At 33.8% G+C, this 26,770-nt stretch overlaps 2 protein-coding genes and 1 pseudogene across 5 annotated transcripts; all 3 read right to left on the bottom strand.

Moving 5' to 3' along the window:
• Positions 1-1,595: 1,595 nt before the first annotated feature.
• On the bottom strand, positions 1,596-6,372 carry LOC107960146 (acetyl-CoA acetyltransferase, cytosolic 1). Of its 4 annotated transcripts, none has more exons than XM_016896421.2 (15): positions 6,018-6,372; positions 5,835-5,915; positions 5,629-5,727; positions 5,124-5,297; positions 4,936-5,041; positions 4,018-4,156; positions 3,841-3,918; positions 3,687-3,752; positions 3,484-3,569; positions 3,163-3,262; positions 2,968-3,078; positions 2,823-2,864; positions 2,594-2,680; positions 2,263-2,348; positions 1,596-1,911 (listed from the first exon to the last, which is right to left on the bottom strand). In XM_016896421.2, the coding sequence occupies exons 2-15, from the start codon at positions 5,866-5,868 to the stop codon at positions 1,872-1,874; spliced, it is 1,248 nt and encodes a 415-aa protein (XP_016751910.1). In that variant the 5' UTR covers positions 5,869-5,915; positions 6,018-6,372; the 3' UTR covers positions 1,596-1,871. The 4 variants fall into 4 exon arrangements, with proteins under 4 accessions (XP_016751910.1, XP_016751911.1, XP_016751912.1 ...); XM_016896422.2 differs by having other exon boundaries at positions 5,835-5,882; positions 6,018-6,238; XM_016896423.2 differs by lacking the exon at positions 5,124-5,297 and having other exon boundaries at positions 6,018-6,371.
• A 1,181-nt stretch (positions 6,373-7,553) lies between these two features.
• Positions 7,554-11,383, bottom strand: LOC107960147 (protein C2-DOMAIN ABA-RELATED 11). The gene is made up of 4 exons (XM_016896425.2): positions 10,964-11,383; positions 10,652-10,789; positions 9,615-9,710; positions 7,554-8,275 (listed from the first exon to the last, which is right to left on the bottom strand). Exons 2-4 carry the CDS (start codon positions 10,760-10,762, stop codon positions 7,979-7,981), a joined length of 504 nt encoding a protein of 167 aa, XP_016751914.1. The 5' UTR covers positions 10,763-10,789; positions 10,964-11,383; the 3' UTR covers positions 7,554-7,978.
• A 1,256-nt stretch (positions 11,384-12,639) lies between these two features.
• Positions 12,640-26,373, bottom strand: LOC107960149 (sister chromatid cohesion protein PDS5 homolog A-like; annotated as a pseudogene).
• Between the last annotated feature and the right edge of the window lie 397 nt (positions 26,374-26,770).

Genomic DNA, 26,770 nt, shown 5'->3' with positions numbered 1-26,770 from the left:
GAATGCATTGAAGCACATTATTATCTTATTTTAAGGATTGGGGAAGAATTATGGATAAATCTAGACATAATAAAAACCTATAATGAAATTAATATTTAAACGAAAACACAAATCTATCTTAACTCACCAAATCCTGTATTCATATATATAAAATTTCGATAACATCATATTTATGTATTTCTATTTTGTTATAAAAATATTTAAAATATATTTTTATATATAAAAAATTTAGATTATATGAATTTAAAAATATTTGTAGGTTTATACCGCGTTTGTATGATTATTTTTTTTTTATATCTAGTTGATACCATATTACTAAAGGATATAGTTAGAGGTGTTTATGGGTCTGAATTAAGCATGATATTAATATATTTTATACTTATTTAAACTCGGTCAAACTCGAAATATGAGCCTAAAATTTTGTTCAAGCCTACCCATATTTATAAAACACTAACCTAAACTCGTTTTAGGTCTGCTCATATTTCTTTAAAAATATTTATATTATTTAATTTCATATTTAATAATTTTATATATTTTTCTTGATATTTTTTATATAGTAATCTTAATATTATTTTAATGTTTATATTAGAGTAGTGTTCTATATTTAGTATAAGTTTATTTTTTTTAATGTGTTATAAGTTAGATAATATATATAAAAATTAACTTAGAAGTGGATTAGGCTTAGGCTATGAATATTCAAGTCTGAAATCGGGTCATATTTTAAATGGGCTTAATTTTTTTATCCAAACACATTTTTTAGATTTAATATTTTTGACCAAACCCTCTCAAATTTCGGATGAGCCTTCAGGCTTAGGTAAATAACCCGACTCATGAACAATTCTACATATAATTTTATTTGCTTAAAAAAGATTCTCATGGTGTTTATAAAATTGGACCTAAGTCGATTAAATCAATAACATGACAAAATACTAGTTTGAAAAAGGCTTAACACATGATTTGGTACTTGCGTTTCACACCTTTTTTTTTTTAAATTTGGCACCGTGTTTATTTATTTTAATATTTAGTTTAGATTTTAGAGTTGATTTAATGAAAATTCATAATTAACTAGTAGTATTAGCAATTAACTTTCTTTAAATCAATCCTAAAACATGAAATGAGTCTCGTCCAGTAGACTATATTTGACAAATTAATAGCAAAATTAAAACTAAATTTAATCTATTAACAAAAATCATGAAAATTTTAAACCTAATAATGTTAGTAATTAAGTTTCATCAAATTAACTTTAAAATCCTAATTAAACACTAAAAAAATACAAAACTTCTATTACCAAAATTGAACCAAAAAATAACATTACCTTTAGCTTTGGGCACCAAAATATAAACTTTTGTCAAATACAAAAATAAAATTACACAAAAAATAATACAAATATCACATTAGATAAAAATATTAAACTCAAATACCAAATGATATATTAAGCCTTAACAAAAAAAGTTGAATCAATTAACCCGTAAACCAATAACAAATCACTTAAACTAGATTAAAACACTAATTAAACTAATTTTTCTTATAATTTAATTCATCAAACCGAATAAATCGACAATCCGACTTTTGAAAAAGAAAGTGGGGGCATAAAGTAAGTACAATATTGAGCTTTTTTATTGAATGAAATATAACATTAAGCTTTGGTTAATGAAAGTTTGACTACTATGTATACAATTTATGGAGCGATTCAACCTATAAGAAATAGGAGGTCCCGACATGGATTCGTCTTTATTCTGCTGATTGAATGCTCTCAACACCTATACCTATCTACCTCCATAAAACCTGTTACAATCTTTATTTTCTATTCAACTTTGGGGGTTTAACAAAACTCCGGCGAATTCTGTAACATAATAGCATGTATATCAGTTTCATAACGATGATCGTAGCACTTTGGGATCCGATTCTGGCCTGCAAAATGCAAGATTCATCATCACCACCATAGCTAACAGTTATACATAACAAATTATTGCAGGCCATATGATAGTCTAGAGATCTTCTCAAGGAATCTACGAGCTCCTACGATGAGAACTCTGACTCCGTCAACACTTTTTATAAACATAGAGGGATCATTGTTTTTAACCAATGATGCCACGGCCTATATTGTTCCGAACATGAGGCCCTCCAAGTATATTGCAAAACCAGGAAAGAATAGAATACCTTCATGTTGGACACATAACTCATATCCGACATTCAGACCTAGAGTCCAAGTTATTACGTATAACAGCATATACAGTACCACGAATTTTATGGAGGGCTTACATGAGCTCAACAACAAGGGCAGATGCTCCACCACCTCCATTGCAGATGCCACCAACCCCGAACTTCCCTTTCTTATGTCTAAGCACCTGCAATACGTAAAATACGAAATGCTCGTAAGCCAAAGAACAAGTTGCACCATAAAATTTCTTTGATGTATTATCCTATTACTCGAATTTAGGTTCAACCATGCAAGTGTCAGATACAGGTATATGTTCAATACAAGTATGAACAGTTTTTTCCTGGAAATATGTCGAAACAGATATTGGACATTGATACTTCAAGAAAAATTGAAAAGTCGAAGTAACATAGATAATTAAATCCTATGAATTACCCCCAACAATGTGACTAATATGCGAGCTCCACTACATCCTAGTGGATGTCCTAAAGATACAGCTCCTCCATGAACATTAAGCTTTTCCTGCATTTAAGAAAAATATGAACTAAGACATTGAAAAATCATATAATGCTAATAGTGAAGCTTAAAAAGCACTATGAACAAGCCAATAGAAACCCCGGAAAAAGAAAGAGTCAATAATGGATTTCGTGTATTGAAGACTTACAGGATTAAGGTGAAGCAGTTTTTGATTGACGAGAGCCACAACCTGCGAAAAAGATTAAAACACGTACTTGTTATGCACCACTGCAAAAAAAAGAGATTAAAACACGGACTTGTTACAAACCAAAAGTATTAGCCTATTTTCTTACCGAAAAAGCTTCATTTATTTCGTAGAAATCAATTTGAGAAGAATCCAAACCAGCAGCTGAAATGGCTTTTGGTATGGCTAGGGCCGGAGCTGTAGTGAACCATTCAGGTGCCTACCGAGACAAGCTCCATAAGCATTAGTTATCTAAAAGTAAGCTAATACAAAAGCAAATGCAAACAGCTATTATTTCCAGTACCTGAGCAGCATCGGCATATCCTCGGATCTTAGCAACCACTTGCAAACCAAGCTCAACTGCCTTCTTCCCACTTACTAGAACCAATGCAGCTGCACCATCACTGCCCAACATAACAAAACAGCCCATAACTAGAACCAAAATGTAAAAGTTATATGCAGCAGCCATTTTATCATCGGAAGACGAATGTTTTTTGTAAAAAGAGATCTTGCTCAAATTAATACAAAGAACACGGGAGGGAATGCAACAGCAATCACATTCCTAAAGCATTGCAACTATAAGAACATATTAAAAAATGGAAGGGAAGATATTGAGAGGAGATACCTAATGCTAGAAGCATTGCCAGCCGTAACAGTTCCTCCATTGGCCTTAAAGCTTGGTCTAAGCTTCCTAAATTTAGCAGCATCAAACTAGGACACGTAGACATAAAAAAGAGAAAGGTATACTTAGGACAACAATTGTTAAAACTGCAGCAAAGATCATATGTTCCGTGAAATGTAAAATCCGAAGCACAATATTATTTATACCATTCTTAAACCTTCATCCTTATCTACAACTACGGACGGTTTCCCTCTTCCCCTAGAAACTTCAACCTGCATGTAGAAGTTTGAGAATTTATGTTGACAGAATAATGTAAGATATCAATTTTAATTAAGTTTAGAGTGAGAATAGAAACTGCACTGGAACTATTTCCCAAGCCAAGTGGCCGCTTTTTTGAGCAGCAATTCCACACTCAAAGCTTCGAATAGCATAAGCATCCTGCAAAAGAAAGGAGGTAGAGTGTATGAAGAGCATTAACACACGTAAAACTCTGAATAACAACAATCAGCTCTAATTTGGATCACAAGGAAACAGAACCTGTTCTTCTCGTGTAATCTTGTACTGGTCAGCACATAACTCTCCACAGACTCCCATACCAAAATCATTATATACATCCCATAACCCATCTTTGAGCATGCCATCAATAACCGTATCATGTCCCATTCGAGATCCGTTTCTGCACATAAAAATCCAAGATTGAACTTTCAATAGCTTGTGACAACATAGGATAAAAATACCATGGAAGCCCCTGTAGTAGGAGTCGGATTGCATTTTGCCCTTCTACTAAAAAAATGGGCATATTAGTCCTTGTATGTTAGATTTAGGAGCAAACTAGTCGTTCTATTAAAAATATCATCCATTTTTGCAGTTAAAATTGATTAATGTACGTCAGCATGAGGTACACATGGCATACTACGTGTCACTATCTAGTTATTCTATCAGCCATGTCAGTTTTTAACAGTATAAATGGATAAAATTTTTAACAGAAAGGATCAATTTGTTTTTTGATTTAATACACATGGCCTAATTTTCCTGTTCTTTGAGCAAAATGGGCAAAAATGCAATCTGACTCCTAATACAGGGACCTCCATAATACTTTTACCGACAACATAGAGATTACCAAATAAAACAAAATACTGTAGTAAATTAATCTAGTTCATTATGAACTGCAATAAGCAGCAAATTGTTCAATGCAAAGGCAGCAAAACATATCAAAAACACCATCAATCTACTCCTATAAGTGGAAGCTTCATGAAAACAACTCTCCAAGCTAAAATTGACTAATGAAGTAGCTAATGACCCTAGCAGGTACAGGCTCTCCATTTTCAATTCAATGTGTATCAAAGAATACTCTTTAAACCGGAAAGAAAATCATTGTTAAATTCATTAAATGTCATCAAAGAAGAACAGCATGAATGAAATAATTTAATACTGAACAAAAACATGGATACACACCTTGCCTGTGCCAAATACTTGGGTGCATTTGACATGCTTTCCATACCACCAGCAACCACAACATCATTGATACCTAACTCGATAGTTTGCGATGCAAGCATCACCGCTGCAATAGCAACGAATAAACGATAAGATATCAAAGAATCAAACATACTTCAGTCCAGAAATTGGATTTAGTTTACTTTTACCTTTCATTCCAGATGAACAAACTTTATTAACAGTGGTACAAATGACAGAATTGGGGATACCAGCACCTAATGCAGCCTGCCTAGCAGGAGCTTGACCTAAATTTGCACTAAGAACATTCCCAAAGAACACCTCTTGCACAAGTGATGGATCAAGGTTTGCCCTTTGAAGGGCAGCTGCATATTTGTGTTAACACAAAAAGGTATAAATTGGGACCCAATATATTTACAAGGAGTTACAAAAAAATGGGGTTTAGGAGTGGTAAAAGTATCATAAAAGTCATGGTACTAAGAGTTAAGAGTTGAATTGCATTTTGCCCTCTCTACTTAGAGTCAAGTTAACCCTTATACTTTAGATAAAAAATCAAATTGATCCTTCTCTTAAAAATTTCATCCATTTCTGTGAGTTTGCTCTTTTATCTAAGATAAAAGGAGTAACTTGTCTAAGTAAAAGTGTCAAAATGCTGACTCGGGACCTCCATGATATTTTTACCGTTTAGGAGTTTACCTTTAATGGCTAAAGATCCAAGATGGGTAGCAGAGGAAGAGGAAAGGGAACCAAGGAAACCACCCATTGGTGTACGTGCAACGCCAACAATACAAACATCTGTAATAAACAGAGCTATATATAGTTAAAAGAAGCAAATCCCATTCAATAAAAAACAAATAAAAGAGTAGCTCAAGCTCTAATGGCGTTAATTAAATCAAAATAACCTTTTGGTTTGATCATAGAATCTGGAGGAGCCATTCGCTAAAAAGAAGCTGAAAACACACAATCAAACACCTCTTTGAAGTCTGTAAACGTTAATTTAAATAAAAAACGTAAATAATTCTGGTTGAATTAAATTTCGAGAAAGAAACAAATGAAAAACAGAGTGAAGAGGTACAGATTAATACCCAAGATTAAAACAAGATAAGAAGAAATGGGATTGGGTTGAATCACGAGGGGAAGTATTAAAATATGATTTGATTGTATGTTGGGGAAGGATTGGAATGAAGAAAAGAAGAATTTTTTTTACTAAAGATGAGAGCTTTTCATCGTTAAATGGATAAAACCAAGCAAATGATCGAAGTCGCAAAGGTAACAAACATTGGAATGCGTAAATGCACACGTCTTTAGTGCAAATGGATAAATTCCGGTCCAAATAATATTGAGATAAAAAAATTTAGGAAATTAGATTTATAAAATATTAAAAGAGTGTAGCTCAATACATAACACGATCATGCTTATCAATAAATTGTCAAGGTGAGGGTGCGAATTAGTTAGCATTCACATTGTTATTTATTTATGGAAGAGGATATCTTTATTAAAGGTTGAAGAAGAAATATGAAGAGTTTTATATTTTATATTAAAAAATAAATAATTAGAAGGTAAAACACTACTCAGAATGAAATTTAATTTAAATGTCTATTTATCGTCATTTCTTTGAACTTTTTTAGTAATGAACAAAATCGACAAGCAATGTAGGAGGGTTTGATTAATGTCATGTAAAAATATAATAAAATATTTTTAAAAAACACAGTAATTTTTTAAAAAATGCTTATGGAATAAAAAAAATACTCTCAATGTGTCAAATACTAACCCTTATTTTAAATGATAGCATATTATATAAGATTTAATAGATATATATTTTATGCGAAGTTTTTACTTTTTTTAATATATGATTTGATATTTAAGTTTAATTATAATGTTTAATTTGGCACTTAAGATTTTTTTCAGTTTTGATTTTAATGTTTAATTTGACATTCAAACCAAACATGGCTGAAAGAATGTTGGACACGATTGATCTTGTTAAATATATATATAATTGAATTAAAAAAAATATTCAGATACTAAATTACACAATCAAACTAAATTGAAAAAAAATTAGATAAGTTAACATTTAAACTGAACTTTTTTTTTATTATTATAAAAGATGAAGACAATAACCGATACTGAAATTTGCTGCCAAGACTTATGAAAGGCTTCATTCATCTGCAATTACCTTTGAAAAATCATTTTTACTAAAAGAATCTAAAATCATCATTTAATATGCACCATAATTTTACAGGTCACCATCCATAATATAACTACTAATACAACCCCCTGAAGTACACATACACTTGTCTTTTTCCTAATGGATAGCAAAACAGTTGAACTTAGGAGGGAGCCTTGCATGAGGACCTTATTTCTCCTGGTTTTGGTAGGATGATTAAGCTGTAGTTCTTTGTGTTTCTTTCTTCTTTTTCAATATATAAATTCTTAACATTTATATCCCATACCTATATACATTACTTAAAAAGCAGGGTCTACTTTAGTAAATAGCTATTTCCCTTGAATCCTGCCTTAATGTGAGATTAGATCAAGTTGTGTATTATAATCCTGCAGAAGGGTTATACATTATGCAGTACATACATCGACTATGTACTAAAATTCGACCCTCTTATCTCGAATTCATGGAAACCAATTGCTTAAAACACATATACTACAACAACATTCAGTTCAGGATGCATATATTTAAGGTCCAGTATTGGCTGCCATTGCCATCCTGAAAAGTACAAATCAAAGATTCAAACCAACCTATTTTATGCCTGGACCTAATGTACACTAGAAACAGCCAAGGGAAACTACACTTTTCCACACATTCAACTACCACCTATTTTAAGTTGCCTTAAGGGAAACAGCTAAGGAAAACTACACTTTTCCACACATTCAACTACCACCTATTTTAAGTTGCCTTAAGGGAAACAGCTAAGGAAAACTACGCTTTTCCACACATTCAACTACATATTCCCGAGCTCACCTTAATTTGCGGCCTTGCGGGAATCACCTGAACTTGAGCTCCCAAACACTTATCTCATCAGCGGATATAGCTCAACTACCTTGAAGGTCCATCGCGTGTCTCAATTAACCTGACCTTTAGCTCTATTTCCCCGGACTCAACTGTGCAAAGCCTTAACCAGACACTTTGAACTACTTCACCATTTATCAAACTAATAGAACTCTCTCTAACAAGACAATTATCAGTGTCGGGTACAACCTTCCTCAATGTCATCTCACCAGAAGAAACTCGAAGAGCATGGCTTAATCTAGCAGCTGAGACAAGTGGTTGAAGGTTCAGATAAGCATGTCCCATCTTGTCATCAGCCTTGAAACGATCTTTGTCGAATACTTCCTGCAGAAAGAAAAGCGTTTTTCATCAATTCTTCATAAAACCTAACTTTTATCAACAATTTTATTAGCATCTTCTAAAGTTTTTCATCAACCATAATAACTATAAGAATAAACTACACCCAAGGTCACTAAATTATTAGTAAGTTTACATTTTGGTCACAAAACTTAAAAAATTTAGAAAATAGTCACTGAACTATTCGAAAATTTTCATTTAAGTCACTAGGATTTTAAATAGCTGCTGTATGGCATATATAAAAACTTTCGAATAGTTTAGTGACTTAAAAGAAAACTTTTGAATAATTGAGACCATTTTATAACTTTTGGAAATTGAGTGACCAAAACGTAAATTTACTAATAGTTTAGTGACCTTGGGTGTAGTTTACCCTAATTATAACTGCTCTCTTTTCAAAGAAGAAGACAATAAGCTACAAGTCATGAGTTAGGGCAGAAAATCAGTTCTACTTTACAGATGAATCCTAAAACAATTGGATATTGTTGCCTGCTTCACATCGAAACTGACAAAACAGTTGAAAACTATATAGAGGAAACTGAAGGTATCAAATTTCTGAAATCTGTATCTTCCGGCATAATAACATTTCAACTCGCAAACATTCAGCAAATACAGATATAACTCCAACAAACGCAGGCAAATAGATAAATTTAGGTGTAGATGAACCAAAACCATATGCTTCAAAACAAAAGGAAAGGTAAATGCATGTTATGCAACTATAAGGATTCTAATGATCTAATCAACTAGCTTGAATTGGATAAGGGATAAATATCAAATTTATACATGAACTTAGGTCAAACGTGTAATTTGATATATGAACTTTGATTTGTGTAATTATACACATGAAACTTGAATTATGGTTCATATGTATACATGAAACTTTGATTTTGATTCAATTGTATACATTTAAAAAAAATCAATACATACATTTATCTTCCTATCGGAGTAATATAATTGTTTCTGTTTGCAATATTTCAGCATAAAATGGAGTTAATTTGATAATGTTGTTAGTGATTTGCGAAAATTGAATCAAATCAAAATTTCATGTATAATAAAAATGCACAAAACCAAAGTTCATGTAAGAAATTGTACATTGGATCAAAATTCATGTATAGTTTTGATATTTATCCCAATAGGATAACTATGAATCAGAAATTTCAAAAGCCTGACAGGTCAGAACGAAGAAAAAATTCAATAGAAATATGGCTCCTATACTAAAGAAAAAAAGTACTAATTCCTAACTTTCTATAACAGGTTAAAATAATTGATAAGATGCAAAATCAAACATGTTGATCAAGATACTTTTAGAGTTCAAATATCATAAACTTACCAAATTTAGAACTCCAACAGGTTCAGTGAGGGAGAAAGTGAGCTCTTCATTCCATACTGGATTGAGGCAACTGTTGATAACCTTAGTCTTTGCTACCTAGAAATGGAAGACATTAAGTTGGTTCAAAATATTCAATTGCGAGAATGAAAAAATAAATAGGAAACTTTTACTAGCAAATCAAAACCAAATAGAGAAAAAAAAAAAAAAGATAAAGGGAATACAAAGGCTCACTGCCAACAGTTGCTAAGCCTACAACAAATAGTCAGCACTAAAAACAATAGAGAATCCAACAATCTTATGACTGACTGATAAACATCCAAAAATTTTCGGTATTGTAGTTCATGTGGTAACAGGAATTAAGTTAGTTAAATTCCCGAAAACGAGCAACACAAAACCATGAAAGAAAAGAGCAAACCAAATGGTGTTCTGTGCTCTCTACATTTTGCTTTTAACATCAATAGGACATAAAAGTGGTAAAAATACAATGGAGGCCTTGTACTAGGATTTGAATTGTATTTTGCCCCCTCAAGTCAAAAAAGGGGCAAATTAATCCTTGTATGTTAGATCAAAGAACAAACTGGCTGTTCTATTAATCATCCAACTACTACCCTTAAAAACCTGATCCCTCTTTGTCAGCATGAGGTACATACGACACATCACGTGTCACTGCCTAGTTATTTCATCAGGCACGCTAGTTTTTAAGCTTACAAATAGATGAAGTTTTTGCTATTTGATCTAACATATAGGGACTAAGTTGCCAATTTTTTTTAATAGAGAGGACAAAATTCTAACTGACAACTGATACAGGAAGCTCCATGCTACTTTTACCAACATAATGTACATAGAAGGAGACAAAACAGTAACTTTTGATACAAAATAGTGAGAGGAACTAAAGAAACATAGAATTGCCAATGCAAAACATGAGTTATTCAAATTCTTTGAAATGGCAGAATATCATCAATTTTTATAAGACACAAAATACTGAAACAAAGGGGAAACAACAAAAGTAAATGATAAATACCCAAAGTTCCACAAACCTGATCACCGAGCTTGGCTATAACATAAGGATCGCTGCTCTTAAAATCCCGGATAACCAACCTTTTACCTTGCACAACCACCACTTTTAGCAGTCCCAACAGCTCCCCCATTGTTTCAATTCTATATTAACCAAATCACTGCAAAGAACCCAAATTCCAATAATTTAAAAAAAAAAGAAGTGAAAAACCCAGAAACAAGGAATCCATAATTTGTAGAGAAAATAAAAATAGGATATAATAAACAAAAAAAAAAGATCATCAAAGATAAAGGCAATAGCCAAACAGATCCATAAACAAAGAGAATGATTTTACCAGTATAGCTGCAGCTTGACTTCAACTTGAAATCGAAGAAATCAGTGATCAGATTAGAGGGTGAGAGAGGGGGAGGAGAGAGTGTTTTTGAGCAGCGTGGGATTGGAAATACCAAAAAGCTAAAAGAAAAAGTTGAACCCCACTTTCAACACGCATATACAATTTTAGGATTACAAGCATTAAATATAGGAAATTCTATGCTTAAACGTGGAAAATGCTGGATTAGATTAGTACAACATTGAATGATTTGTTTATGTTTCAAAGTTATTTTTGTTTTACAAAATATTCAAAAGAATTTGAGTTGAAAATATTTAAATTCAAAACTTAGACTTGAAATCGACAAGACAAAAACATCTATGACTGTTTTTTTTTTTTGAGTTCAATAAAATTTAGGAGAAAGGAATATATTTACATTATTATAAATATTTAACCAATTAAAGCATGACGATTTATTCGAGTTTCTAATTTATAAAAAATTATTTTAATCATTCATTTAATTTTTTATTTTTAAATTTATATTTTTATCAAATTATCCAAAATAAATAGAAAAATTTTATTTTAAAATTAAAAAAAATATTTTTAAAACAAAGAAACAAAGTTAATATTTATTAACTTTTCAATTAATTTGACAAAAAAATATAAGTTTAAAAATTAAAAGAAGCAAAAAATTAAATAAATACTACAATAATTTTTTTTTTGGTAAAATTAGAGTGCCAAAAGAAATATTATACCTTTTCCTTAACGAATGGATGTGTTAATATGTTCAAGTCTTATTTTTTTATATATATTTAAAGAAATGAAACTAAATCTGAACACAATAATAAAAATTGTTAGCATCGTGTTTAGACTTAGCCAAAAACCTGCCGCTGCAGCTGGGTCTTCCACTTTGACTCTTGGCTCTTTTTCCAATTCCTTTCGGGTCATAATGCACTGCTTCTACTTAATGCCACTAATTAAATTGTTTGATGCGCTCGGCTGTGTATGGTATTGGTTTAATTTTTATTTTAGTCCCTCTATCATGTTAAAACTTAGGATTCAATATTTCAAATTTTATTGGGTCAATTTCATCCTCTAGTTGATAGTAGACTCAAATCGACAAAAACCTTTAGTTGTTGCTTAGCATTTTTTTTTTTTTGAGGATTGTTGTTGCTATTATTTTTTACTTTTAATTCACAGGACCAAATGAAAATATAATTAATCATAATCAATATTAAATTATTTTTAGATTTTTGGGTGTTTCATTTTTAATTGCTGACCGAAAAAAGACAACTGAATAATGTAACTTTTCATAATTGAGTGACCAAAAAAATTACCAATATTACTAACTCTCAAAATCCATAGGCTAAAACCAGAATTATACCGACTAACATGTGTTAGCTTAGCTCCGACCAGATGCACTGCCCCAATTTCAGCAAGTTAAAGAGGCCTGATAGTGGTCACTGCTATCATATAGTGATGACAAAATAAACCCAAAAAAGAAAAACATTATAAAATAAATGGAATCAAAATCAGTCCAAAACCATCCATTGACACTACAAAACTATTGGGACGCGTTTATGACCGAGCATTCACACAAATACTTCCAATTGCAGAGTATTTGATTCACACAATAATTCAAACAGCATGTGTTCCCACCGCAGCCAATGGTAGGCTAAGCAGTGTGCAGACAACGATGGTGAAACAATGATCAATTTGATATGGATGTTTTAAAGTCAAATAAAGTTGTAAAACAATCCCCCAAAATACAATTAAACTATACAAATGTACCCTATCAATTTCATGCAAACCATCTCTAATCATCTACCACCCTACACCATCCATGCACTAAAGTTCCCCCCCCCTACAGTTATTTTACAGTACATTCTCTACAAGGTTCTAGTCTACGGTTACGGCTACGGCTAGGGCAAGGACAATTACTCGGACATTTATTACTGTGTTTACATAAAAGTCAGATGGCCATCGTCTTGTTAGGTTCTATCTTACCACTTCAACAGAGACAGCACCACTTGTTTCCCGCTCAAGTTCATCTTCAACCCCTTACTTCAGTTTCTTGGAACCGGATTTTCCGACCTTATGCTTCCACTTGCTCTGCATTTGATAAAAGAAAAGAAAATCATTTCAAATTAATATAAAAGACGAACATGAAAGTTACTGAGGACATTGCTAGAAGTAAAATTACAAGGGGCTCATCATCAGAAATCCCGGAATCTGCAACATCCAAAGTTGAGGAAGACCCTTTCGATGTTTTTTTCAAGATTGGAGATTTACTCTCAACATGATCACTTTCTTCAGCCTCTTCGGGTTCTGATCCAGTTGCTTTACTAGCAGGTTCTCTAGAGTCTTCACTTAATTCATCAGCTGCTTTCTCTTCCTCGTCCACCTTTCGAGCATTTTCTGAAGTGCTATCTATATGCCCGGAAAGATTCCCGTCAGCATCAGATTTAACTTCATCTGACTCCTTGGCATTATTTGGGCTTCCCTTTGTATCTTCTGAACATCCTCCTTGGGAAACTGAAGCCGTTTTCTTCCCAGATTCTTCCCTATCTCTTAGGTTCTCGTCTACCATTTTGGTGTCTGATCCTTCAGATTCATCTGGGAAGAAGGAAAGAAACATTTAAAGACATGAAATGAGAGGGGAAAGAGAAATAATGACCCAAGATCCCATATCATATTTGTTCCACAAGTTTCAAAGTAATATGTCCGACATATTACCAAAATTTTGTGGCTTTCAATGATGTTCAAAGTGCAATATTTGATCTAAATGACATTAGTTCTGGTTGCATCACAGCTCCAGGAGATGACACCAAAACTAATAAAGCAAGCTAACTTTATAGCACAATGCACATTCAACAGAAATTAAAACAGCCTAAAGAAAATTTATGAAAATCAATACACAATACCTGAGTTCATTTTAGGAATTTTTTTTGCGGCAGTGGACTTGGATTCTGACACACCAGCATTCTCTTCATCATCTTTCAACATGCTGTTTTGAGCATGCTTCAAGTTTTTCTTTGGAGTTCTTTTCCCCTTAAGTCTGCAAATCAAATATCAATTAAACTCACAAACCAACTGAAGGCAAATAGCTTCATGTCAGATAGCGATTACTCACGTCTTTACTGAACTGATATTCTGACGTGAAGCACCAGAGCTCTTACTTTTCTGCCCAGGAGACCTGTCAATTGTACAACAATCAAGTTATGAAGCAACATGAGAAGTTAGTTACTAGATGTAAAAACAAGTCATCCTCACAACAATTGCCATCTTTTCTCTTTTTCTTTTCTCCCCACACCCTTTTTTTTTTTTTTTGGAGGATATGAGACGCACAGAACTACACAACAAGTTGAGATTCACAACAGAATTATCTAAAAACTGCATTAGTTGATAGCACGTACACTTCCTTCAGGGGGCTGTTGCTGACTTTCAATGAATTTGACTTCTGCAAAAAGTGCAAGCGAAGTGATAAAGAGCAAGCTCAAACAAATATTTAACTGATTTCAGCCTAGAGAAATGCAAGATGTGAAGCCTTAACCTTTCCAGACTTGCGGCCTGTGCCAATGAGCTCCCAACGCTCTCTATCCAGACGAAGCACTTCCACATCTCCATCGTCATATAATACCTAATAAGAATATATGAGTAACAGTTGGTTCCATGTGGCACAAACGTTACATATACATCCAAGCAGGAAAAAAAAGTGCAGCTTACCACATGCTTCTTCTTTATGGCGTCATAAGACTTGATTGTACCTTCATAAAACCTGTCATTTCCAGCAGTAAGATAAAATCAGTGGAGAACCTTCATAATTGGATCTTTTCTTGAGAAATATATTTTCTTCAAACAATGTTAAACCCTTGATAGGTTCATAATAACATTGCTATACAAGCACAGAACCATAAAGACTGATGTTATGCAAAATGAAATTGCACCTGTTCAAATAGAATAATACTAACATGTATAACAATGTGGAGAATGAAAAAAAAACTTTATAGTAGAAACAAATTAATACCCACAGGGAAACTGTTAAATTGACCAGAAAAGCACTATGGTTTAAATACAATACTAAACCTAAAATTAAAGCCTTAAAGACTGCCGTAAGACTAGATTAGCACGACTAGATTAGCACAGAGCCATAAGGACTGCTGTAAGACCAGAATCTTGAATAAATTTTCGTCCTCATTAAAACAATAAAAAGTGGATGAATATGCAAATCAGACAAGGAGAAAGTCGAAATGGTCATTTCAGATCTACAAAAAGCACAAACTCATTTGCAGAATTTCAAATGTAACCAAATGAAGCCTTGTGTGAATTCTCAAACACGTGAATGCAACCTAAATAACATGTGAAATACAACTGAGATACAGACTGACAATCAATCTATTTCACAGAATGATTCACGGTAAACTTTTGGACTCTGTTGCAAAGAACAGCAAAGTTATGGGACTCACTGCTTATCCAAGGGCCACCACACTTTTATTCTGTAACCAATCAAATCTGCAACATCAATTTTATCTTCCTTGGTTGAGCTCTGCGCAAAGGAAACAAAGAAGATTAAATAATGAACAAAGAGCTCAAAACTTTGAGACAACAAGAGGATTAGAACAGAGAAATAGAAGCCATTTCATAATGTGTTAGAACACTTATAGGGCAACAATGGTAAGGAAAAACTAGAAAAGCACGAGATAGAATATAGATGGTATGCATCCCCGCTAAATCTCAACTACAGAGAGAATGAGAGAGAAGCAAGGCAGGTCCTCGGTGCACTTTCAAATATTGTAACATGAGAAATTCTAGCAAAAGCATTAAAAATAGCAAACAAGCAACACCAAGACAGAAAAGGGGGAGGAAAAAAAGGGCGGGATTCCAGAGGCAGGGAGGGGTTCTCAAAGGAAACCACCACATAAATGCCACCAGGATTTATCTTTCTAACCCTTCTAAGTTGTGAATACTAATGGATTAGTCATTTTTCATGTTTCATACAACAGCACCAACTTGAAACCTTCATAGTGTTAATTAAAAAGATGTGAAGTGAAAACAAGGACCTTCGTTAATCCTGCAATGCTCCTCTTCTGCTTTTTGCTAGATCCACCTGCAGACTTAGGGGTGTCTAACTTCTGCATGGAAATATAAAACAGATATTCACAACAGTGAACCATGAGAGCATTAAATGCATAAATCCCCGACGGCAATTTAACCAAGTCAAAGAAAACGCACCTCCAGATTTTCATCATCAGCTTCATCTTCATCTGCCTCATCACTATCACAGCCTTTGCCTTTACCTTTCAATGGGATGCTTCTTCTCTTCCGACTGCATGGCACCAAGTGGTCCAATTCATTATTCTCATTCCGTTTTTTATTTGTGGGCTTTTTGTCTTTAGAATCATAGAATTTATCAATGTCCATTTTCATAGGTAGAAATGAGGAATCTCTAACTTCATGCCAGTCATGTCCTGAAGGGACCTTAGAAACACTTCGTGAAAGCTTGAAAGCGCTATGTGCAGGTAACGACCTCTTGCGTTTTGGCACTGGGACAGAAGCTGCAACACTTAATTTTCTCTTATTACCTTTCTGATGTTCCTGCTCCGCTTTTTCTTTCTTGGTAGGGAAATGTTTATGACCATTGGTTGACTCAAACTTACTGGACCTCTCTAGACTGTCCAAATTTATTTCCCTCACCATTTTCAAAATATCAACATCATTTTCAGCATCTTTTGCTTCTATAGGGAGAGACCTGTTCTTTTTAGCCTTCCCAGCCTTGGGTTCTTTAGATTTTAACTGCTTAATCATTTTTCTGAGAGGCACTTCATTTCTATCGGTTTCACTGTCTTTGAGAGCCTCCTCCTTGACAATCTCTGTATGAACCTAATGTGTGATAAAAGAGGAGCAGGAAAAGTTAGTGAACAATGTAACATTAAATACCAGAGTATTTCAACATGCTAGTTTGAGTCTACCCGGATGTTTCAATTTTTCATAGATATTTATAGCCGATTTTCAAGCTCTCTAAAAAAATATATTATATACATAAATTATAATTTACATACATCTATAAGTTTATATGCACAATTGCAAATATAAATTTTCAAATTTGTAGATATTTAATATCCAAAATTTTAACATCAAATAGATGAATGAAAGGGAGCCCTTCCAGATACACCATATAGTACCCCATAGATGAATGAAAGAGAGCATATAGTACCATTCTATCACATTCCAACTTTAGGGATTCGAAGTGGGACAAGATACTCTCATCAGCTAACCATGTTTGCCTTCCTCCAGCCTATCAAAAATAAGAAATAGCATAATCAAAAACATTGCACTAAAAATATAGCCCAAATAAGATGCAAATGAAGAAATAAATGAATGAATGTCAATAGCACAATGTGATTGCATGGTTGAAGCATAACAACTGTTTGCACAAATTATTGACAAGTGGGTTAACTACATATAAAACTGTGTTATGCACATTACTTAAAAAATAGCTCACATCCGGTGTCTGAAGTAATAGTTGTACAGAGTTTTTTCCTATCAGTGCCTGATTGCAGTTAGAAAGCTTCAGGTAATTTAAAATCTTACCTGGGAATCTTCACCTTCTTTTCTTTCATATGGTTTGTATAGGATTGGAGGCAGAGAGACTGACTGTATAAGACCTGCATCCTCCTTATAACCTAGGAGCTTCATGATGGAAAGCCCAAGGTCACAGATAGCATGCGAATTCTGAAAAAAAAAAAAAGAATAAATAAATTATCAGACCAATTAGCTTCTTTGTTCTTAAGGAGGGCTTTTTAACTTATCTCATCATCAGAAGGCCCCAAACTGATAACCTATCAACTAGTTATACAATATAATAGGGAGAAAAAATGGATAATAGCAATTACTAGAATAAAAAACAAACTTCTCACTGAACCTTTGATTTTGTTGCATCAACAATGTCTTCAGAGTGCTTGATACTCTTAAAGATAGAGAATATCATAGAAATATTCTCCTTCTCCTTGTTGGCATCAGCTTCTGACTTGGCATCTTCATCTTTATTCACCAACATAGAAATAGTCAAGTACAATTGCCTGAAAGATACAGAACAAGTTCAATGACTAAAAAGTTCTCAATTAAATACAAATTACCAAGAAATTATTTCTACCTATAGCAAGAACCTAATCATTAAGACTAGTGAACCCCGTCAGTACAAAATCTATGATATCAGACTACAGCAATAAAAAGTAATAACATACGGAAGGCTGCTGAAAAACACTAGCGACTGGCAAGAAGTAAAATTTAGTATTGAGGATTCACAGAAACAGGCAATATAAAGTCATCTAATCCATTAGAATATAGATAAAAAGTTGATTATCTTTTTTATTTCTAAACTTCGTAGTTTAATTCAAGTGTCCGTAACTACAGCAGTTAAATTTGAGGTTTTCTATGACTTAATGTTCAGGTTGGGCATCATAACCTGCTGCCAATCTGCTTAACATAGGATCTCTTAGCAGAGTAAAGATCTAAAGTTGTTAGGGATCCCTGGGTTCATAGTTAGATGCTATAGTCAAAGAGGCTTCTCTTCAACTTAAGGTCCACAAGGCCTCCAAAATTAACCAATGTGAGACAACACTCTATACCAACTCAATTTATATCTAAACCATATATCTGAGACAGATTGAGGGAGATGCATATACCGGAATATTAATTCAAATGCTTTGACATCTTTGCATTCATCTGTGTTCGGACATGAATGATGAGCAAGAGCATGAACCAAATAGGCCAGGATGTATTCAGGATATGATGTTGAGGAATTTGTATCAGATTGTATAGCAACCTGCCGAACTTTTGCCTGCTGATACATTTGGAAGATGTCGGCTAAATTCTGTTTATCCTGCTAATTCAAACACAAAAGAAAATAACAGCAAATTCACAAATCTTGCCATAACAGAACAACAAAATGAGTTCAGCAAAAAACTACACAAAAATTCAAGTTCAGCATGAAAACCTCCTCAAACTGAAGTGGTTTGGATCCAGGTATGTTAAATAAGAAAGCACAAGCATATTTGGCATCCAAGAGCCTGTCCTTTATATATTGATGAACTTTGTTGAGGAATTGTTTCCTAGCCTGAGGGAAAGAGATCTAGAAACCCAGAAAAGAACATAAGAGAAAAGGAAGAGTGAACAAGAAAACAAGATCAATGTTGCATATTGTACAAATGCTTCACCTCAGCGGTCCTCAAGGTTAAATAGAAGACATCAACAGGAATCTTATGATCCCAGTAACGGGACAGACGAACAACTGCCTTGGCTGCAGCAAGCCTTAAATGAGCCTTATCAGCTAAACTGTAAGATAAGAAAAACTTGTGTGTGAAATTTGGGCCTTGACAGGCAACAGGTTTCAATAAATTGAGGGAAACCAACAGAGATATTCAACAGCCACACACAAAATATTAGTAAGTAAAGAAAACAGTGAGTGAACCAGAGAGAAATTTCCAGATGTCAACTATAGTACCTTGATTTTATATCTTCAGATATTTCACCAAAAGAAAGTATGTTTCTAAGGAGTCCTAGAAGGTCGTCGATAGCAGGCCGAAGATGAGCATCTTTAACAGGCAAATAGCTTTTGACCAATGTCTTTATCCCAAATACCTGTGGTACAAAAAAAATATTAGAGGCTGAGAGATCAATCATAGAAAAGTTACAAAAAAAAAAAAGCTTGAAAATAAAAACCGGAAACCTGAACTCATGTTCCAAGAGACACAGATAATAAAAATGAAATTGTTCTTACAAAAAGAAAAAAACAACAATCCACAACCTTCAACATACAAAGTTCGCTTTTGTCATCCCAACATTCATTTGCACTGCCATCTGCTTCCTGAAGTAACAAAGAAGGTTATGCATGAAAATTTAATCAATATGTCAGAGATAGAAAATAATTGAAGGATACAATGTATTCACAAGACTTACATTATTGCATCTCAAAATTTTAGTTTTAATAAATTCTTCTATTTCACCCTCTCTAGTTTCAAAAACAGGCATTGCAGTCTGAGCTATACACCCCAAAGACTGGAGTACCGCCGGTAGATGCGTCTTTTCTTCTAGCATGTCCACAAGGCTCTGCAAATAGAGCAAAGAAACAGTAAGTTACGCAAATAAATTAAGACAATGCTATTTATACTTTTTTTATTATTCTGAAAACACATTTCGAATACATAACTAACGAGCATGACATTTTGTGTAACCTTATATAAAACAGAGAGAGACTTGAGCCCATCATCCTTTGTTATCGCTGCCAGTGCATGCACTGCATACTTGGCTTGTCTCCGGCTGCCTTCTAAACAAAGCCTCTCCAATATAAGATCGATTGAACTGCAAACAACCATTACAAAGATGGTAAGAATAAGGGAAACGAACTAACTCTAACAAGTCAAGCATTCCAAAGTTGCACCTTGATGACACTGCAAGTTGTTCCCGTATGGTACTACCAGCCTTAGCCAAAACATGCAAAATGCCTTCTTTTATAATTTCATTGTCATCTTCCAGAAAAGTAATCAGTTCTTCTTCAGCTCCACCCAGAAGCGATGGACTAAATCGCGCAAGAATCTGGAAAGCAGCTAAGAGACATTATAAAACAAAACTTGAATGTGTTTCTAAGAGAAAGAAAAGGGGGGGGGGGGAACATAAACAACTTTATAGGACCTATGTTGAAGGCATCAAACTTGCAAATTCTTACTAACATTGTGAATTGAAGCATAGGAAAGAGAGACGCACACAAAAGCAAAGGCCACACGAAATGGCACAACAGCACTCATTCACACCCAGAAAAACAAGTTTGATAGAGATACAAATTATTACCACGAGTATATTCATGCAAGATTGGATGTGTAACGTGTTTCCAGCAGACTTCTGTATGGTAACCTCCAGAAGGATTTCTTTCACATGCTCCTTGTTAAAAAGTAGATAAGAACACTTCAGTGAGAGTGTACTCAGAAAATCATAGAGTTGGTGCCCCTCAGCAAGTATTTTAAGTAATTCATCCTGCAAATACAGACATATATCACAGATATATCATACAATGGAAAAACTTTAAAAAGATAAAAACTTAGATTCCATGGGTCAAACTACTCATCATAATACATTTTTCCCCCAAAATCAAAGAGAAGTTCACCTATGAGCAACATCCCCTACAATTTGCATCTGCCAATATCTTTAACTTTAACTCAAAAAAAAAAGAGTCAACATCTTATAACCTACCCGACCACTAGAAGCTTGATGGAAGCTGGTATTGGGATCCAGTAGATTCGATAAAATCTTCCAAATATTAGCATCTTTCAACTGATCAAGAATCTGAAAACTCTCTTCTGCCTTCACAGGATCAGAAAAAGTGCGAGACATGTTTTGGAAGCTATATAAAACTTTCTTTTGTATTTCAGGAGCATCACTATCCTGCATGGGAGAAAGTACGGATTTTTCAACTTAACAGTTAATAGAAGTATAAATTCTGAGCTTTAGGATACTATATCATCATTCAAAGCTTCAAACCTGATGCATCTGCCTTAGAGAGAGATACCTCTGCATCTCTAGCTGTAACCTGTAATCCAACAGGAAATCCCCCAAAAATCAGTATAGAAACCATTAAATACACACATGAAGGGAAGTTAATCAAAAGCCATCTAGGAAAGCATTTACAATATACCTCTGCTTCTGCTCCAGCATCCGCTCAAGTGCCTTGACCTCAATTTTGTCAAACCCAGAAAAGACTCTTATCCAACATTTAACTTTATCTCTGATTGAGAATTCAGTAGGAAAGAGGGATCTACATAAAATAGATTCAATCGTATCCAACCTGCAAGGAAGATCAAGATCTACATATTACAAATGCTACAATTATGCACAACACACACCCAACAAAAAGTCGTAGCAGAAAGCTCTTTAAATTTTTTGCTTTGCATTTTACTGATTTGAAAACAGTTTGCACTAACGTACTAATTAACAGATTACTAATTCATCCTAATAATTACTTGCATACAAGCTCAGGGAAAAATAAATAAATAATCATGAGAATAAAATTTAAACAAACAGGATTTTCATTTTCTTTTGCATGGATCAAATTGAAGAAATTATTTAGCAAAAATTAATGAAAGGTTGAAAATAAAGCATAACTCCAAATCTAAGCTTATAATATCCCTTCTTACATCTACCGAACTTCCTTAATAAGAGATCCAAATGCATTAACTAAATAACCCCTAAACTTCGTATAATGAGGAAAAACAAAGATAAATAATGCGATATATTTTAAACAAGTGCAAAATTAGTCCATGCTTGCAAGTATCCCAAATGACTTGCCTAAAATCTTTGTCATAAAAACATCTAAAAATCTTCCCAGGTATCCAATCAAATTCATTCTGATTGATCGAGCCATCAGAGCAGCCAGCACAATAAACTCTAAATATCTCAGCCACTCTTTCCATGGTATATTTTTTAACAAGCAGCTGTACATTCCAAACAAAAGAAAAAGTTAAATGCAGTATATAATAATCACTGGATACAGAAGGGGTAGCAAAGTAGTCCAAGAAGTACAGGAAAATTAACATACAGATTTGTCCCGAATACGCTCTGCAACTAGTTTTACAGCCCGAACGGGAATGGAAACAAGTGAATGACAAGCAACATCACAAATTACATCCACAACTTGCTTTCGAACATTTTCATCATAGTCTAAAAGCCGATCACAGAGGGCAGCTAGAAAATTTAGAACAATGCCAAAATTAGCGAAATAACATAAGTAACTATATATTTTGAGAAAAGAAAAATCAAAAGAAACTCACAGATTATTTGAGGAGCCTCAGGTCTAGAGGGATCTGACAACAGACAGCTCTTAACATGTTCGAGGACAGACATTCTAACATCGACAACTCTATCAGTCAACCTCTTCAAAAATTCTGAAAATATTGGCTCAAATGCTTCACATATGTTAGCACCAGGCAGAGCAAAAAGGGACCCAACCAATCTCACAGCTCTCAAACGAGTGTCTAATTGATCAGCCTGCATATATTGGAATTATAATTCATAAACCTCAGAAACTGTCAATCAACTCCAACCATCTTTGAACTCATTTTCCGAACTTAAGACTAAACTATCAAATCCATAATAGGAGCGAAAGAAAAAGCCCCCATTTTCGCAAAGGCTGAACCTAAACTCTCCAGAACCACAAACATTTCATCCTCGAAAAGATTATAAGAATTATTTTAGAATATACAAAAATTCTCAAAAATAACAAACAAATATGTTTTCACATGGACGACAAAATCTTAAAGCAGTTAAGTAATTAGTAGAAATGAAAAAGAAATTTTGTGTTCATACCAACAGCTCTCCTGTGAGGTATGGAACAACTCCTGACAGTATCTGAGGAGCACAATGATAAATGCCATAGATAACTTCATGATAGTCAATTTCACTTTTTATTAATTGATTATCTCCAGACATCACTGAAATAAGAATCTGTTTTATGCCAGCTTCAAGTTTTCTGAACACTGCTCTATGACATTCATAGCAAGTCTCCTGGCAGCTTGAGTAACACCCTGAAATTATAGATTCCAGAAATCAATTTCCTTCAGAATTATAATTCCTGGGATAAATATAAGCAGCCATACAATTTGTAAGCAATAAGCCAATAGCAAATATGAAATTCTTACACTTTTATTACGACCTAATGCAGACAATATAACAAGTAAAAGATCATCTCGAACATCTTCACTCTCTTCTAACACCACAATCATGATTGTTTGCATAGATGATAAAACACTTTCTGGATGATCATCCCTGCAACATGTAGTTAACATCAGTCCTCCAGTCCAAGATAATTCAAAGCATACAGGAAAAGGATTTAAACAACCTGCAGATTCTTAGTATAAAAGCAACTTAAGGGAAGATGGAACTTTCAAGTACCAACCCAACCACAAGACAGACACGCACATACAAATAGATATGCTCAAGATACATACACTGAACAAAAAGAGGTTGCAGGCATATCTTAGCCACTGCACTAAAGTGAAATACTAAGACCAATATCATATTGTACCATAAAGCCATTTCAAAATTCTACATTCAACAAAAACAAAAGCACTCATGTTACATGCAACGCATACTTTTTGGTAAACAACCAATGAGTAAACGGTTCTTGACATTAAATAAATAATGGAATAAAACATTAAATAAATAATGGAATAAAACATACCTTACAACAGAAAAAAATGTACTGAACATTTCATTAACCAAATCATCACATTCAAGATCCAACATCACAACACATGATCTATATTTCGCAAGAGTCTCCAAAATTACAACTATCCTTCTAAATGATGGACCATCGGTATCGCTCAAACCATTGAAAGTGCCAACAATCAAGTTAAAAATATCCTGAAAGCATGGCACATATCAATCACCAGAAGTTCAGTTGAAAATGTATTAGTGCATAAGAAAAAGAAGACCAAAAACAGTAAACCTTCAGAAAGAAAATCACCTTTAGAACATCATCATTATAAGGCGCTTCAGGCGCAGTTATCCGAGTTATCTCACAAATACAGGTTGCAACTAGAAGTTTCACATCCTTATCTTGATGCTTCAGCAGTTCAGGCTTGACAATTGCATTAAGCAGAGGCTGCATTGATTCCATTATTGATGATGTTGGAGACTGATCAAGCTCAGAAAGACATGTAGCAGCTTGCTGCAGATTAGAGGAGAAAATATTCACGATATATACCAAATAACATGAAGCAGTACATATTACCACAGACCCATCTGTCTTGGCACATAGGCCCAATGCCAGAATTGTGAATTTCCGAAATGGAAGAAGTGGGGGAAAGTCAGCAACAAGATAAAGAATGATATGTGAAATATCAAAAGAAATAGGCAAGAATGAAAAAAATATGGGGGGGAGCTTTACAACCATTGAGAAATATCAACCAATGCTACAGTCATAAACATGCATAAGAAGATACCTCTTCAGGTCAAAAAAAAAAACAAGTTTATTAGAGAATCCAAGCAACATGTGACACGAAAATAAAACCAATGCATATTCGACAAAACCACTTTGCCCTATGTTCGGAGAAGACATGAATTCTTCACTGAGGAATTTGTTTTATCAATGTAAATTTAATCATTTGTAAACAAAAGGAACGACATATTTGATTGTTTAGTCAAGTGCAAAGTAGAACAATGGATTTTCGAGTACGCAAAAGTAATCCAATGTGCGAAAAAATGGAACGAGGGAGCGTAAAACAACATTTTACATGGATTGACATTGATAAAGATTAGTTAGCTTCTTTAGAGCATTTTAAGGATAGAACCCACAACTTAACAGAAGGAAGAAAATTTTATTAATGCAGCCAACCCGAACTAATTTCGAATCTAGATTGAATTCTTTTCAAGGCTAATAATGTTTACCCCAATACCCCTTAAAGCCCTTCTCAAACCACAATGACAATTCCAAACTATAACTAGGTATGCATTTTTTGTCATGTTATGCAATGGTGGGTGGTGTAATTCATGAAGTGCAGCTGAAAACAAAGATTTCTGGCATATTAATTTTATTGAAGTACAAAGGTTATCAATCATTCAAACTTGAGGGGAAAAAATCAAACAAGGTCCAGCTCTCAAGGCATAGCACATTGCAGCTAACTCAGATCCTGATGCACTACCTAGAAGAACCATAACATGTTTGAAGACACAACCACTTGAGACAAGAACAATAGAACATCTTAAAACAGCGACCAGTATCTTGAATTTACTCAAAAAATGGCTGACCCAAATATCATATCACATAGCAAATTAAGGGCATAAAATACAAGTGGGAACTGCAGGAAATAAGTAGAAAAACATGTAACTAAGGAAAAACCTCGTGAATTATAGAAATAACCCTAATTCAACCAAATTTCTCCAAACTCAAATCCAATTAAGAACAAACTTCAAGTAATAAATCTAATTCAAGTAAACAGTCTATTGCAGCCTTAAAACCTAAAAACTAAAGAAAAGAAAAAAGGTTAAGCTTGAATTAACCCTAGGGAAACTATGAAAGCTCGGTAGAATTAAGTAATTAAGTTGAATAATGAATGCGTACCTCTAAGAGCTTAAGAAGAGCGTCCTTGGTAGTTGGAGGAGAGTCCAGCGTGGATCCCAGCTCCTTGAGCTGTTCTTCCAGCTTATCCGCCATTATTATCCGTAATTTCTACTCACAGGGCAAAGCAGCAGCTTCGTCTCCTTCTCTATAGCTCCCAGTCTCAGCTCAATGAGTCGCACAGTGGATACAAAGATAGATGAGAATATGAACAAAAGAACGAAAAGGGGTTTGGGTTTTTCAGGCTATGGCTCGCGCTCGCTCGCTACGCCTCTGAGTTTCGGGATTCGAGGCTTTTTTCGAATCTAACACACAGACCGCCCCAAATGAGCTCTAAATGCAACTTAAATTCCCCTCCAAATGCCTGATTTCTTTTCTTTTTTTTTTAATAAGATAATTGCTGATGTCATATTTTTCGTTTCTTCCTTGTCCTTTAATTTATTATAACATTTTTATTTATTTTTAATCCTTAAAATTCAGTTAATTAATTAATGATTATGATTAAAATTTTAAATTTTAAAAAATATAGAGACTTCATCTAATTCAAAATTTCACTCTAACACCATTAAATTATTAATAATTTTATATTTTGATCCTTTAACTTTAAAAATTATAAAATAGTCACTTAATTAATTAAAAATGTTCATTTAAGTCACTACGTTGTTATATAGCTTTCTTTGTTCACATTACCTACACCAAATAAAAGTTCACATGTTGTTTTTTTT

The sequence above is a fragment of the Gossypium hirsutum genome, chromosome A06, assembly GCF_007990345.1.
Source record: "Gossypium hirsutum isolate 1008001.06 chromosome A06, Gossypium_hirsutum_v2.1, whole genome shotgun sequence".
Classification (NCBI taxonomy): Eukaryota; Viridiplantae; Streptophyta; class Magnoliopsida; order Malvales; family Malvaceae; genus Gossypium; species Gossypium hirsutum.
The sequence above is the reverse complement of the archived record's forward strand: the minus strand, read 5'-3'. Positions and strand labels throughout refer to the sequence as shown.

What these genes read in the sequence shown, in the direction of transcription:
- LOC107960146 (XM_016896421.2), bottom strand. Translation starts at nt 5,868, where the DNA reads ATGGCTCCTCCAGATTCTATGATCAAACCAAAAG. An exon ending in AAATAAATGAAGCTTTTTCG is followed by an intron (nt 2,865 to 2,967) that starts GTAAGAAAATAG and finishes TCTTTTTCGCAG; the next exon opens with GTTGTGGCTCTCGTCAATCA. An exon ending in AACTGCTTCACCTTAATCCT is followed by an intron (nt 2,681 to 2,822) that starts GTAAGTCTTCAA and finishes TCTTAAATGCAG; the next exon opens with GAAAAGCTTAATGTTCATGG.
- LOC107960147 (XM_016896425.2), bottom strand. Translation starts at nt 10,762, where the DNA reads ATGGGGGAGCTGTTGGGACTGCTAAAAGTGGTGGTTGTGCAAGGTAAA. An exon ending in TAGCCAAGCTCGGTGATCAG is followed by an intron (nt 9,711 to 10,651) that starts GTTTGTGGAACT and finishes TTCCATTTCTAG; the next exon opens with GTAGCAAAGACTAAGGTTAT. An exon ending in CTGTTGGAGTTCTAAATTTG is followed by an intron (nt 8,276 to 9,614) that starts GTAAGTTTATGA and finishes TTCTTTCTGCAG; the next exon opens with GAAGTATTCGACAAAGATCG.